The sequence below is a fragment of the Ruditapes philippinarum genome, unplaced genomic scaffold (assembly GCF_026571515.1).
Source record: "Ruditapes philippinarum isolate M1 unplaced genomic scaffold, ASM2657151v2 ctg728_1_1_1_1, whole genome shotgun sequence".
NCBI lineage: Eukaryota > Metazoa > Mollusca > Bivalvia > Venerida > Veneridae > Ruditapes > Ruditapes philippinarum.
The window spans coordinates 81,965-97,614 of NW_026859203.1; the positions used below are offsets into that span (position 1 = coordinate 81,965).

General features: G+C 30.5%; 1 protein-coding gene across 2 annotated transcripts in view; it reads left to right on the forward strand.

The window, feature by feature from the left end:
• Positions 1-10,888: 10,888 nt before the first annotated feature.
• The window catches only part of LOC132755588 (nucleolar protein 4-like), a 44,560-nt gene continuing 39,798 nt past the window's right edge, over positions 10,889-15,650 (forward strand). The window contains exon 1 of one of the 2 annotated variants that reach the window (XM_060746474.1): positions 10,889-11,472. In XM_060746474.1, coding sequence (XP_060602457.1) covers positions 11,161-11,472 — 312 coding nt within the window. In that variant the 5' untranslated portion in view covers positions 10,889-11,160. The remainder of the gene's footprint in view (positions 11,473-15,650) is intronic. The other variant, XM_060746473.1, reaches the window with a different exon arrangement.

The window sequence follows — 15,650 nt, forward strand, 5'->3', positions numbered from 1 at the left end:
TGTAATGGGAGATATAAAATGTCAAAGTGAAAGTAAGTAATTAAACTAAAGTAAGCCATTCAGCATAAAAGTTAAAGGGAGACACAGGCATTTTCATTTCTTCGTTTTGAATTTTTCATTCATTATTTTGTAAATGTCCTCAAAATAGATACACTAGGCAGTCACAGGAACAAATCTTTTCTCCTTATAAAGAATAAAATGGTGGCTTCCGCGGTTGAGATTTCACAATAGTTGTCACAGTGAACTCAGGAAACGTTAGAGAACATGTCAACTTAATGACTTAGACTTGTTTTGATCATACAATATCCACAATATCTGTTATTGTAACTTTCAGATTTAATTCAAGTCACATGACTTGTTTTAAAATTGCTCGTTGATTCTGTCGGCGTCGAAATTTCGTACAGCATATATAGATGTATTTACGCTTAAACCCCAAAATATATAGAACTGATACAGACATTCATGCTGGGACTTTAAAAATGTCATTTTAGCGTGATTTGAGTACATAAGATCATTTAAAGATTTTGGTCTTTGGTCATTAATTTGCCTGAAAATCCCTTTAAAGTAAACAATGAAGTTACAAAGTTAAAGTTAGCCATGAATTTTCAAAATCAAAGTAGGTCTTTAAATGTCAAAGTTACAGTAAATCATTGAATTTTAAATTTGAGGTACGCCATGAAGTGGCAAAGTCAAATTAACCCATGATGAAGTCAAATTAACCCATGATGTGGCAAAGTTTAAGTAAGTAATGAAGTGTTCTCGATATGTCGCATGAGATCAATTTGTGGCGGACAAAATTGTAGCATTAGTAATGAAAAATCAAAGGCAAAAAATATCACTGCCTTAAATTTTACATTAAATATTCATCCGCACTTTAATTTACCTTTTTAACCTTCATCTAATGTTCACGATTTAAGAAATAATCAATAAAAAATTGATGTTAATGAAACAGATTACAGGTTAGATTAAACGTTAGATGTATACCCTAGCGACACGTTCACTAATTTATTTCTGACATGGAACCGATATATTATCAGGTACTTTTTATTTTAAAGGGCAATTTCTCCCTGTATGTGACGATTACATCATTCTACATGGGGCAGACGACAATGCCCTGGTGTGGATACTATGGTCGGTGATTTCTGCCAGGCGACGACACGAGATCTTCTTCTGTTGATAGTGTCGGCTGGTAGAAATCTTCGTATCGGTGCCCTACAGTTGTTTTTTTCTTTCTATTTTTAGTTGCAGTAACCTGGACCCTGGGGCGGGGCAAAAGCAAAGAAGCTTGCTATATACCAAGTTTGATTAAGATAAGTCAGTTTCAGTTTCAGTTTTTATTAAACCAAGTCATATAATATGCAACTGGTTATAACAAACAAACAAACAGAAAAATAACGGTAAAAAATCACTTATATCACAATAAAAGAATACAATTATGACTAGCTAAATAAAAAAGATCATATTGTTCATTTGAATAACTGAACTCAATACAACATGTATTTTACATTATGGGAATGGAGAATGAGAAGTATAAATAATCTTAATTTTAACATAATGTTTTTACAAAATAAAAATAGTTTTAGCAGATTTTTTTATCACAATTATTCATTAATCTGTCAAGTTTAAAAATATTAGGACGAATATAAAAACTGGGAAGAAGAGATTTACGTCTTATATCATTAAAGTACGAACATTCAAATAAGTAGTGAAATTCATCACCAATAGTTTGATACGGATATAGGGAACAAAGCCTATTATTATGATCAATTGCCAAATGTCCGCCTTTTTCAATTGGTAATAGGTGATTTGGTGTTCTAAATTTACATAGATATTTGCCTATATCAAATGGAAGTAGATCTAGATATTTTCAAAACAATGAGTATTTTATATGTACGATACACTATAAGCACTTAGAAGATGTATCAATAGTACTATGCCAGTCTTGTAAAAATTGATCATGTAGTCTAAGCTTCACAATATTTTTTAAGTGATTAATATTATCTACTTTCTGTAAATGAAAATAATCTGACATACCAAGATTACTAATTGTTTCTTTCACAAAATTTATCCATTTAGAATTAAGTCAAATTGAACTTTAGTGTAGCGCCATTTAAGATGACGGACAGTAACATAGAGATTCTTTTCCTATATACGAATATAATCTGTTTTCCACAACAAATGATTTAAGGAGCAATTGTTTTGAGAAATATCACACAAAACAGTTTTCCACTGTCTTCCTCCATGTCATCTTTGGTCTTCCTCGTGGTCTTTTCCCCTGTGGTGTCCATCTATAAAACATAATGCTTATATCTCTAGAAAACATAATGCTTATATCTCTAGAAAACATTTTGCTTATATCTCTAGAAAACATAATTCTGATATCTCTAGAAACATAATGCTTATATCTCTATAAAACATAATGCTGATACATTTTACCACTATAAAACATAATGCTTATATCTCTAGAAAACATATCGCTGATATCTCTAGAAATCAAAATGCTTTTATATCTAGAAAACATAATACCTATCTCTCTAGAAAACATAATGCTTATATCTCTAGAAATCATAATGCTTTTATATCTAGAAAACATAATGCTTACATCTCTAGAAAACATACGGCTAATATCTCTAGAAAATATAACGCTGGTATTTCTAAAAAACATACTGTTTATATCACTAGAAAAAATAATGCTTATATCTCTAGAAAACAAAATGCTGATATCTCTAGAAAATATAATGCTGATATCTCTAGAAAACATAATGATCATAATTTGTATCTCTAGAAAACAGAATGCTGATATCTCTAGAAAAGATAATTCTGACATAATGATTATACCTCTAGAAAACATAATGCTTATATCTCTAAAAAACATAATTCTGACATCTCTAGAAAACAAAATGCTTATATATTTAGAAAACATAATTCTGATATCTCTAGAAAATATAATTCTGACATCTCTAGAAAACATAAAACTTATATCTTTAGAAAACATAACGCTTATATCTTTAGAAAACATAATGATTATACCTCTAGAAAACATCATTCTGACATCTCTAAAAACATAATGCTTATAAATATCTTTAGAAAACATAATGCTTATATCTTTAGAAAATATAATGATTATACCTCTAGAAAACATAATGCTTATATCTTTAGAAAACATAATGATTATACCTCTAGAAAACAAAATTCTGACATCTCTAGAAAACATAATGCTTATATCTTTAGAAAACATAATGCTTATATCTTAAGAAAATATAATGATTATACTTCTAGAAAAATAATGCTTATACCTCTAAAAAACACAATGCTGACATCGCTAGAAAACACAATGCTCATAATTTGTATCTCTGGAAAACATTATGCTGATATGTCTAGAAAACAAAATGCTTATATCTCAAGAAAACATAATGCTGATATCTCTAGATAACATAATGTTTATATCTCTAGAAAACATAACAACTTACACTCAAACACGTTTTTTTCTTGTGATTTTTAGCTTGCAACATTCGAATGAGATACAGTACGTTGATGAATTGCTTTTAAACTTTTTGTCTTTGAAGAATAAAATCGCCAAGGGAAAATGTTCTTTACTTTTATCATATTGTACATCTTTTCACCATGCGATATGTTAACATTTTTTTGCTAGCAAGCCTGTAAAAACTTATAGCTGAAACTCAATGTTTCTTTATAGACAAGTACGTACTTTTAAAAGATATAATGCCGTTATAGAAAAGAGAAAAGAGAAAGGGAAAATACTGTTTTCAAGAATAAAAGAAGTTCACACTCCTAACAGTTACAGAGACATAGCATTTAAATTGTAAAAAAATATGACAGAAAAAAATCTTGCATGCTTATAGTAAATCGAACAAAGACAATGCATTATAACTGTACCTGTTACTGGATAGTATCTACAACTAAATCAAAACGCATTTACGACATTACATTTACGACATTGCCCTGGAATTCTCGACGGGATGGCACACAAGATTCCATTTTCCATTTGTTACTTTACGGCTTTACATTACGCCTAATATTCTCGGTTCTTAGTTGGCAAAAAACTATTTTCTTCTCAGTTCACAGTGGGATAAGTGCTTTAAGTCGGCCTAAGTTGTGAAAATGTGACAATTTTTAGAGACGTATGTCATATGGTCCCATTCTGTTGATCACACTTGCAGATTTATGTTTCCAATAAAACCCAACTCTTGTAAATCAATAAACTAACGTCTTTAGACCATGCAAAAGTAAGATTTGCTACGTATTTCAATAACAGCAACAAGTTTTGGGAGTATGTATGAAAATTGTGGTGATTTTTTGTTAGAAATAAACTGCGTTGCCACTTTTATTGTAGTACAGATGTTTTGTTATGAAAATAGAAATGACACAGTAAGATGAAAAGCTGAAAATATCTTATAATTTATATACATGTAGATGAAAATATTTCTTTCAGAAAAGGATAAAATTAAAGAGAGGTTTTCTTTTTAACTTGAACTAAGAGTCTGAGATTGCACCATTTTTAAAAGCTAAGTACTCGTACTAGCTATGTACTCGTATATACATGTAAACTTTTCCGTCAAATTAATGTTTATAACTAACTGAGAAAATTCACGTAGAAATATTGAAATACACAAGTTCATTATCACAAACTGCTGTTTTACTTGTGCTGTATGTATTTATGGAAAATGTTCTGTATTTTTTCAGTTTTTTTTTATGTATCTTAGTTAGTTTTGAATTTATATGCCCCTTTGTGTTTAAATCGAGCTTCAAAATGATAATTTAGATGGGCCATACATATTTAGGTTTATCCATCCCTTTACCTTCTACTGTGGTGTTTTGTTGACTTTTTTTCAAAAGTCTGCTTTCTTATATTAATTTTAAAGTCATAGTTCGTAAATATTCTCTCATTTTATACAAAAAGACAACGTCATTAAATATTCATGAATAATCAAGTAAAAATACAAATTAAATATCGAAGTAATAACATGACAATGATTTAGATTACACCTGTATAGCCTCATATACCGTCGGGACTACTGTTTATACCGTCGGGACCACAGAACGAGGCTGTATCAACGTGAATATAAACAATCGTTAAATATACCTAGCCCAGCGGGCATTGGTATCACACAAAATTCATATTTGCAAAATATACTTAATGTTACATAAAAGAGATGTTTATTATTAAATAAAATTTCATCATAGAATTAATCAAAAATTGAATCAGTGTCATAAATGAAAATGACACGGAAATAAATTACTATCTAATGACGCATTGAAATAATTACTGTACTCTACTCTACGAAATGCCTCAACTTTGAACAGAGAAAACAACGCATGTTTATCTTGTCACTACATTCATAACAACTGAATAGTCTGTCGCAGAAAATATGTCTAACAAATGAATATACATATGATGTAGAAAAAAAGGTCTCACAAACAAACAGACTTATGATGTAGAAAATAGGTCTCACAAAATACAGACATATGATGTAGGGAATAGGTCTCACAAAAATACAGACATATGATGTAGGGAATAGGTATCACAAAAATACAGACATATGATGTAGAAAATAGGTCTCACAAACATATAGACATATGATGTAGGGAAAAGGTTCACAAATATACAGACTTTGGATGTAGAAAATAGGTTTCTCGAACATACGGACATATGACGTAGAAAATTTGTCTCTTAAACATACAGACATATGATGTAGAAAATATGTCTCACCAACATACAGGCAAATGATGTAGAAAATAACTCCACAAACATACAGGCAAATGATGTAGAAAATAACTCCACAAACATGATGTAGAAAATAACTCCACAAACATACAGACAAACGATGTAGAGTCTCACAAACATACAGACATATGATGTAGAAAATAACTCCACAAACATACAGGCATATGATGTAGAAAATAACTCCACAAACATACAGGCATATGATGTAGAAAATAACTCCACAAACATACAGACATATGATGTAGAAAATAACTCCACAAACATACAGGCAAATGATGTAGAAAATATGTCTCACCAACATAGAGGCATACGATGTAGAAAATAACTTTACAAACATACAGACATATGATGTAGAAAATAACTCCACAAACATACAGGCAAATGATGTAGAAAATATGTCTCACCAACATAGAGGCATACGATGTAGAAAATAACTTTACAAACATACAAACATATGATGTAGACAAAATGTCTCACCAACAAAGAGGCATACGATGTAGAAAATAACTCCACAAACATACAGGCAAATGATGTAGAAAATAACTCCACAAACATACAGACATACGATGTAGAAAATAACTCCACAAACATACAGGCAAGTGATGTAGAGTCTCACCAACATACAGACATATGGTGCAGAAAATAACTCCACAAACATACAGGCAAATGATGTAGAAAATAACTCCACAAACATACAGACATATGATGTAGACAAAATGTCTCACCAACATAGAGGCATACGATGTAGAAAATAACTCCACAAACATACAGGCAAATGATGTAGAAAATAACTCCACAAACATACAGACATACGATGTAGAAAATAACTCCACAAACATACAGGCAAGTGATGTAGAGTCTCACAAACATACAGACATATGATGTAGAAAAAACTCCACAAACATACAGGCAAATGATGTAGAAAATAACTCCATAAACATACAGGCATATGATGTAGAAAATAACTCCATAAACATACAGGCATATGATGTAGAAAATAGGTTTATAAATATATGTAGCCATATGATGTTGAAAATAGGTCTCACCAACATAGATTCATACATCATCATCATCATCATCACCACCACCACCACCACCTTCATTATCATCACTATCATCATAACAATCATTATCATTATAATAAATGTCATCAAAATCATCATCATCATCGTTTTGTTAAAATGGATACAGTTCTGTATCCCGGAACATCCGAGGTAAAGTATCATCACGAAGTGAAATATATTGATATGTGGACGAGATAAGAGCACTTGTAATTTCAAAATGTAATACAAGCCGCGTCATAATCAAAAGACAACAAGAGATGTGCTATTCATAAACACTTATCCGCAAAACGTGTAAAATAAATAAAGCGAAAGTTCACTACTCGGGTTTTATTATTCGTGATTATATAGCAATGAATCCATTTAATTGATGGAAAAAGGCAATTCGCTTTCCTTCAATTGCTGTTTATATCTCTAAAGAGATCCGATTTCCCTAGGAATTCATTCCAGCGTCGATCGTGCTCTTCATTTACTTAATCAAGTACGCACCTTGCTCACCTGGGACGACTCGATTTGTTTGACTTCATCAAAGATGTGTCCTAGAACCAAATTGATACAAAATTGAAACCAAATATACTAATGGTCTTCGAGATTTAATCGGCAGATAAAATGTAATATCCCAGAGAAAGAGGCTGGATTGTCTGTCAGACGGTGCGTCGTGGTATTAGTTGATTCGTGATAATGACGCTGTCTGACTTATCCGGGGACAAGATCATTAAAACAAACAATGTAGTATAATTATTCGAAAGTAGACAGCACGCAAGAAACCTTATAAGGGATAGAAGTTATATTGAGGCACGTGTCCGTTTCTTGTATCTGTCAGGTAAGAGAAAAACAGAAGGCAGTTTAATGAAGAAACAAAAGAACTGCGTTATTTTCATTATGAACAAATAAGGAACAAACTATCGTCTTTGTTTTCTAAAAGCTCAATTTAATAAAACAAAATTTCTGTGTCAGGTATTTATAGTACTTAAATGAAGCACCGTAAAAAAGATTGATTCCACTATGATATGTACAAAACAAATAGTTTTAAAAACGGTTAAGCCACTGTTTGTTTATTTTCCTTTTCTATTGTTTCACTGGAACATGTATCTTCTTTTTTTCACTATTTTTTTAGAAGTATAATTAAAATATCTAGCATCATTCTCAAGATTGTAGTTTTTTGGCATGGACACCTATATAAAAATCACCACGAAAGGTATACATGTGTACATCACATCTTTAATTAGTACTTATAATGTATTTTATTTAAAAAAATGTGCCATTGTCTATTTAATTAGAACTGGAGATTACAAACTCATGGCGGCTAGTCGGGAAATTGTACATGCAAGACGAGATTAATTATATCCGGATCTCTAAAGTTCATATAGAACACAATTGGAAACTTCCGATACATAATAATTTGCGTGATTCAAAATTAGTAAAACCTACTAAACGCTGCCCGGGATGTTTAACTTGAAACCATGGCAACGGAACGGTAAATTATCGTCCTCGCTATGTTTACGTGGTAAAAAATAGAAGCAGTCAAAAATCAATGTTATCCCGGCCAGAAACATTGATGAGTGATAATTATGGCAAAGCTCTTGTTACAGGTACACCGTAATTTGCCGTTCGGTATGGAGGTATAATTAACTCGTGTCTGTCAGGTGAAATTTTCAGAAAGAAAAAATTGCTGTCCTATAGAAACGCATAGAGTTACAAAATTCTCAAATTCATAACGTAAAAAAAGGATAATAAAACATGAAATAAAAAAGATATAAAATAATAAGCGAAACAATTATAATATTATAAAAAAAAACTAAAATAAGATAAAAAAAAAATAATAAATAAATAAATAAATAAATAAATAAATAAACCAACAAACAAACAAACAAACAAACAAATAAATAAATAAATAAATAAATAAATAAAATCCAACAACATAAGGAAAACAACAACAACAACAACAACAAAAACATCATTAATAGAGTATTTTGGAGCAGAGTGAGTTAACTCACGATTTTTGCATCTCTTCAATACAAATCTTATACACTAAAATATTCATCAGATAAAATTTAATCTAGCACCCAATAAATTGATTTTTTAAATCATTTTTGATAATCAGATAATGATAATACTTGGAATAGCAGGGATTGGGAGAATTGCCGGATAAATGCTGATGAATTATTCATCACATCAATCAGAATAGGTAGCTGATAAAACTACAAAGTTGTATTACGATGAATTATTGAAATTAAACAGTAAATCTAGATTATTCTATAAAGCATATATATTAATATATTTCAAACGCTTTTTTGAGATACCGTCTTTGTTCACGACAGCGTCAAAACGTCGAGGCCAGGCTATGATATACATTTGGTTCCCATCACGTTAGGTAGGTAGGCTACTTTTTATGTTTATAATTTGAAATAATGCTTTGTTTTATTTAGATTGTTCGGGTAGCAGTGGTTGTTGTGGTATGGTTGCAAGAAGGGAAAGAAGCAACATTTTAGTTTAGGCCTGAACAAAGGGGCAAGGATTTCTATCCGGTTACATGTTCATGTAGATAGTTTAAACCGCACTATATTCATCACTTGAGACGACAAAAATGAGCGACTAGATTATCAGCAGAATGTCATGTACCCACGATCGGTGCCAATACCTCACTACTCATGACCATTCTCGGCTCCTTTTGAATACAACATTCTCAATATCTTCTCTTGATTAGGCCAACTCATACTTGATTAGTAGAAGATCTCTGTAACCACCCCGATATTTAGTTTATTTCTGGACAATCTTGGCCCAACCAGACCGACAAAACCGAGGCGGATCAAATACGTATAGCATCATTTAAGGCAGCGACCGAGATAGGAAGTTATCGAATGTGGCAATGTAGCACTCTGACTGGCATACACATATCTGATCATCACTCTGACTGGCATACACATATCTGATCATCACTCTGACTGGCATACACATATCTGATCATCACATATTAATCAATTCTTGAGTTATATCTGGTATTTGCTCAGCTTCTCGAGATTTCGAAATATTCTCGAATATCGATTTTTAGTGTCCAAAAAAGGTAATAATTGCAAGAAAATTCACCACTGAACTGTATATATAGGTAGTCATGATAATGTACAATGCCAAAGAGTGGTCAAGGTACAATAGTACAGAAATCGCTCAATCTTAGATAAAAATCGATTTTTTTCTGGACATGATTGTATATTCTTGTGTATAATAAATGTACATAAGTTCCGAAAACTCCACTTCTTCTTCATGTTTGCTTCTTATGATATACCGATTTGTAGACACTTAATTGTACCGAGTCTTCCGCACTATGCTGCGTCAAAGTGTAATGTAGTATTAGTTATGTCGCTTGAATCTGATAATATAAGAATATGGTTTTTATTAAAAAGTTTTTAAGTTTAAAGTTTAAAGTCATTATATATAATGAAATGTTAATATTTATATTGAATTTAACACTTGAAACGGTCACTTTACTAGACGAGTTCGTCTGATGATAAAGAACATTTGAACATCTATTGATGTGATTTGAACAATTTAAGTTTTTCACGGGTATACACGGCAAAGTGCGAGCAGACGGACAGGTGTTCTAGAACACGACACTCTCTGTATAGCAATATGAGCAGCGTTTTTCACATCTATAGGCTGCTAACCACGTAATTCTCACCCCATAATGCTGACACGGGAATGTCAAATCCCATATTTGAAAGAATATTACCGCGTGGTTTACTGTTGGTCCCTGTTGTTAGATATATGAACATCATTAGCGAACATCTACATTGTCATATAGTTAACTGATACTTGATTTCTCTCCGCTAAATAACAGATAATTGAACAGGCGACCGACAAATCACTAGGTACTGACAGAAATATCGCGTAGTTACTTCCCTTTTGTCATGAATATTCATCTGTTAACAGGCAATGGGACAGATACTTGCACAATTCTGATTGGTTGTTAGTTTTCATATTGTCCCGGTAACCGCGAAGGCTGTTGAAACTGGGCGAGGCGCGTATAGTATTCATCTGTATCACGTAGACGATATGCGGACGTAAGATTAAAGTATATCCCGTTGACAGTAGGAATCGTGACAAGCTTCTAGTTACTCCGATTGCTCCATTGCACGAGGCCCGCGTAGTCATAGTAATGGGATTTTAGAAAATAGGATTTTCATACTAGAATCTCGCATCGATTCCACAGGCCGTCTCTGAAATCACAACTGTCAACTTACTTAAGAAACATTAAGCCTGTTGCGACTTTGTATTGAATACAAACTTAATCTCAAATTTTACAGTTTGAAAAGTTTTTTTTGTAGTTCAATTTTATTTTATATCTTGCATTCCGTTATGTTGGCCCTTGATAAACATGATCAGGAAAGTCAAAGTGGAGTAACTAATGGAATAACTGACGCAAACAAAAAACAAATGTTTGATACATTTCAAACATGGGCGTTAAAAACGTACGGGGACAGTGGTAAAACAAAAACTGTGACAAGAAAGAAATATGAACGAATAGTGCGCATTCTGACTGGAGATGAAGAGCCGAGTACGGAAAATTCCAAATTTCGGTTTTGGGTGAAGGCAAAAGGATTTAAACTCGGTCCCGGGACAGTCAAAGGTCGTGTCCAGAATGTTTTATATGTACCTGTGAAGACAACGGTAAGTTAGAAAAATAATTTTTATAGTTTTGGTTGTCTTAATTATATTTTATCGATATTGTCAATGTTTTAAGTTGGTAAATATTTGACTGTCAGTATGTTAAATTTCGGCATGTTAAGATGAACGATGCGTTCTTATACTTTTTAAGAGAATTAAATAAATAACTACTTAGTATTCCATGTTGAATTAAAAATTTTACTTTTATATTTAATTTTTTGCTTTGAAAATGGACACAAATTGTACAGGGACTTCGTATCATGAATCAGAGATAAAACATGCTTTTATTAATTTATAGAATATTTACTACTGCCTATACAAACATGAACCTTTCCAATATCATAATAATGTAACAAATAATAAAAGTATATATATATTTAAAAAAGAAAAGAAAAAAAAAGGAATAATTTCATTAAACAAGATATTTTATTGGAATTTTGAAAACACTGAATATTTTACTAAACTAGTTTTGTCAAACTATTATCCGAATTTTGTTACAAAATATAACAAAATAATAAAAAAGAAGAGAAAACGTTTAATATTTTCGAGGTTTCATTAAATATATAGGTACATTCAAGTGATATTAAAATTTTATATAAAAAGAATGATCACCTCAAAAGATGTCCTTAAAACATATATAGTTATGTTTCTTGATTAGCTATTGATTATTTTATTACAATTTCGTAATTTATGGTTAATTTGAATAATAATTAATTTGCCAGTTATATGCAGTGTTTATTAGTCCTCGTAACTACAAGCTTCAAATTCATTGAAATTGGATAAAAATATATTTTCATTGGGAGTTGACACTTATAATTAAATATAATCTAAAATGAATACAGAAGGAATTAGTTGTATAATCAGTTTCATGTGACGTATGTAGTGTACATGTATTATCTATGTTATATCTATGTTAATATATAAAGAGTTATAGATTATACAAACAAACACATTTTAAACATGTGCCCTTTTAATGCTGAGGTGAGGAACAGTTTAAGTATAAAGGATTTCAATATTGAACTTTATGAACTAACATATAGGAATCATAAGCATACATACAGACTGCGAGAGGTGGTAGCAGGTTGACTTTTCTATCTCATAAAGTATAAATTTTGACGTGCATTTAATGTTGGAAACTGCCATAAAATGCATCTGATGTTGATTACTAAGATGAAACTGATTACTTCCCTTTTATATACATGTACTTTACTAAATGAATGAATACAGAATGTTTCTGGTTTTAGAGCTAGAGACAATTTTGTTATAAAAGCTAGACATATGTTTGATTGCAGGACTAGAGTTTTTTTTAATTTACACGCGTGATTTTAGGATCAAAATAATACTTATATAGGGCTAGAGATAAAATGAAATTTTCAACTATGGCCACATGGTTGAAGATGTTAATATGTTACCAATTAAGATATATCTTTATTTTAGTGCATTTATTTTATCTAAGGGTAGTGTATAGTGCCAACTTGTCTATATTTAAATATATATGTATCAAATATCTCATTGTTTTTTATATTTAATATACAAAATGAGCAGGTAGTCTGCAGGATATGAAATAAATAAAATAAGACATAAACATTGTAAGCTGTAGAAAACTATATATGACATAATGCTTTACAATATAACAAGATCGTATTTGTTCATCTTAATATTTCACTTTATGTCATATAACTTCCAATATTATGATAGCTTTTGTAATAAGGCAACCCACGTAGTCACGTGATTTTCCTGTATGGTCTAAAGTACTCTGATACTTCATTATAAGTTTCCTATATGATCAGTACATGATTTATTAAATATAAACAGTAAAAAGAACGCTTATTAATAAAGAAATCAACATTACTACATTTTCATTGGCTCAACTTTTGTAAAAAAGCATATTCTTGCAAGAACGCCTAAACTTAGTTGATATGGACCCGGTCTTTGCAAAAGCTGTTTTTCATTTGTCAAACCATAATTGAATTAATTAGTTCAACATGAATTCCATTATTTCGACAAAAAAATTGTATGAAAATCATATTGATTAGCAAAACTTTTAAAATAATCATGATTTGTAATACACATATCTTATCATATTAATTCATTTGGCTAGCACATAATCATACCATGACTATGAGCTATAATGGCTTTGTCAATTGTGTATTGTGAGATTTATAAAAGAATAAAGCTTCTTCTTCATATCATTTTCGTTAAGTTTGAATTGACGAAACCAAAAAATTGCTCTTCATGATTTTTTGTTGCGTAATGATATGTATTCAGCAATTTATACTTACTGCCATAAAACTACAACATTGCATGTATTTTAAATATATCTTTATTTTCTTATCCAAAAAGAAATAAACAGTAGCTGAACATATATATTTTAATTTCTTGTTGAATTACTTTACATATTGCAATAGTAATAAGTAATAAGTAATCTTCCAAATGGCAATAAGGAGTTACATAACATGATGTATATGGCAATAATAAGTTATATAATAAGATAGCAATATAAGTTATGTTACAAGATGGTTATAATAAATTATGTTACAAATATTCCAAATTGCAATGATGAGTTATATCACAAGACGGCATTCATAAGTTATATTGCAAATGGCAATACTAAGTATAATAAGTTATATTACAAGATGGCAATTATATGTTATATTCCAAATGGCAATGATAAGTTATATTCCAAATGACAATAATAAGTTACATTACAAGATGGCAATTATATGTTATATTCCAAATGGCAATGATAAGTTATATTCCAAATGGCAATGATAAGTTATATTACAAGATGGCAATAATCAGTTATATTACAAGATGGCAATTATGAGTTATATTCCAAATGGCAATGATAAGTTATATTCCAAATGGCAATGATAAGTTATATTCCAAATGGCAATGATAAGTTATATTACAAGATGGCAATAATCAGTTATATTACAAGATGGCAATAATAAGTTATATTACAAGATGGCAATTATGAGTTTTATTCCAAATGGCAATGATAAGTTATATTCCAGATGACAATGATAAGTTATATTACAAATGGCAATAATAAGTTATATTTCAAATGGCAATAATAAGTTATATTACAAGATTGCTCTAAAAAATTATATTCCAAATGACAATTATAAGTTATGTAGAACGGTAAATAAAACACATGTATTACCTGAAGAACATAGATCATCTCACGTATAAGCTGAATAAACATGTTTATTATCTGAATAAACGCATGCAGTCACCTATATTACCTGAATAAACACATGTTATCACAAGTATAACCTAAATAAACGCATATAAATACATATACTACCTGAAAAAAAATACATTCCATCAAATATATCACTTAATAAACACAAAAAATAAAATGTATTACAAAAAATAAACAGAAGTCATCACATATATAACCTAAAAAACAACAACAACACAGGTCTTCACATTAAATACCTTAAAAATACATATCTCATGTAGTACCTCAAAAACACATATCAACACATATATTACGAGAATAAACACACGTCATCACATGCACTTCCTAAAATCTAGCCCGAATAAACGCTTGTCACAAATTTTACCTGACTAACCACATGCTGTATAAACTGAATAAACACTTGTCATCACAAATTTTACCTGACTAAACATGCTGTATTACCTGATTGATCACTTGGCTACATAATATTATGCATTACCTGAATAAACAAATGTCATAACATGTATTACTTAAAGATATGCTTTGTAACCTGAATAAACACATGTCATCTCATAAATAACCTGAAATGACTATATGTCACCACATATATTTTTCTGGATAAACACACATAATCACAAGTACTATCTGAATAAAAGTATGTTGTATTACTTAAAAAACACATGTCATCATATGTGTTGCCTAAATAAACACTTGTCATTACTATATTACTTTGAAAACACATATCACCTTATGAATTCACTAAATAAACACATTTCCTTACATGTACTACCCGAATAAACACATGTCCTGACATATATTACTTGAATAAACACATGTCGTCACATGTATTACCTGACTAAATGCATGTCCTCACATGTATTACCTGATAAAACACATGTCCTGACATGTATTACTTGAATAAATACATGTCCTGACATGTATTACCTGAATAAACAAATGTCCTGACATATATTACCTGAATAAACACATGTCT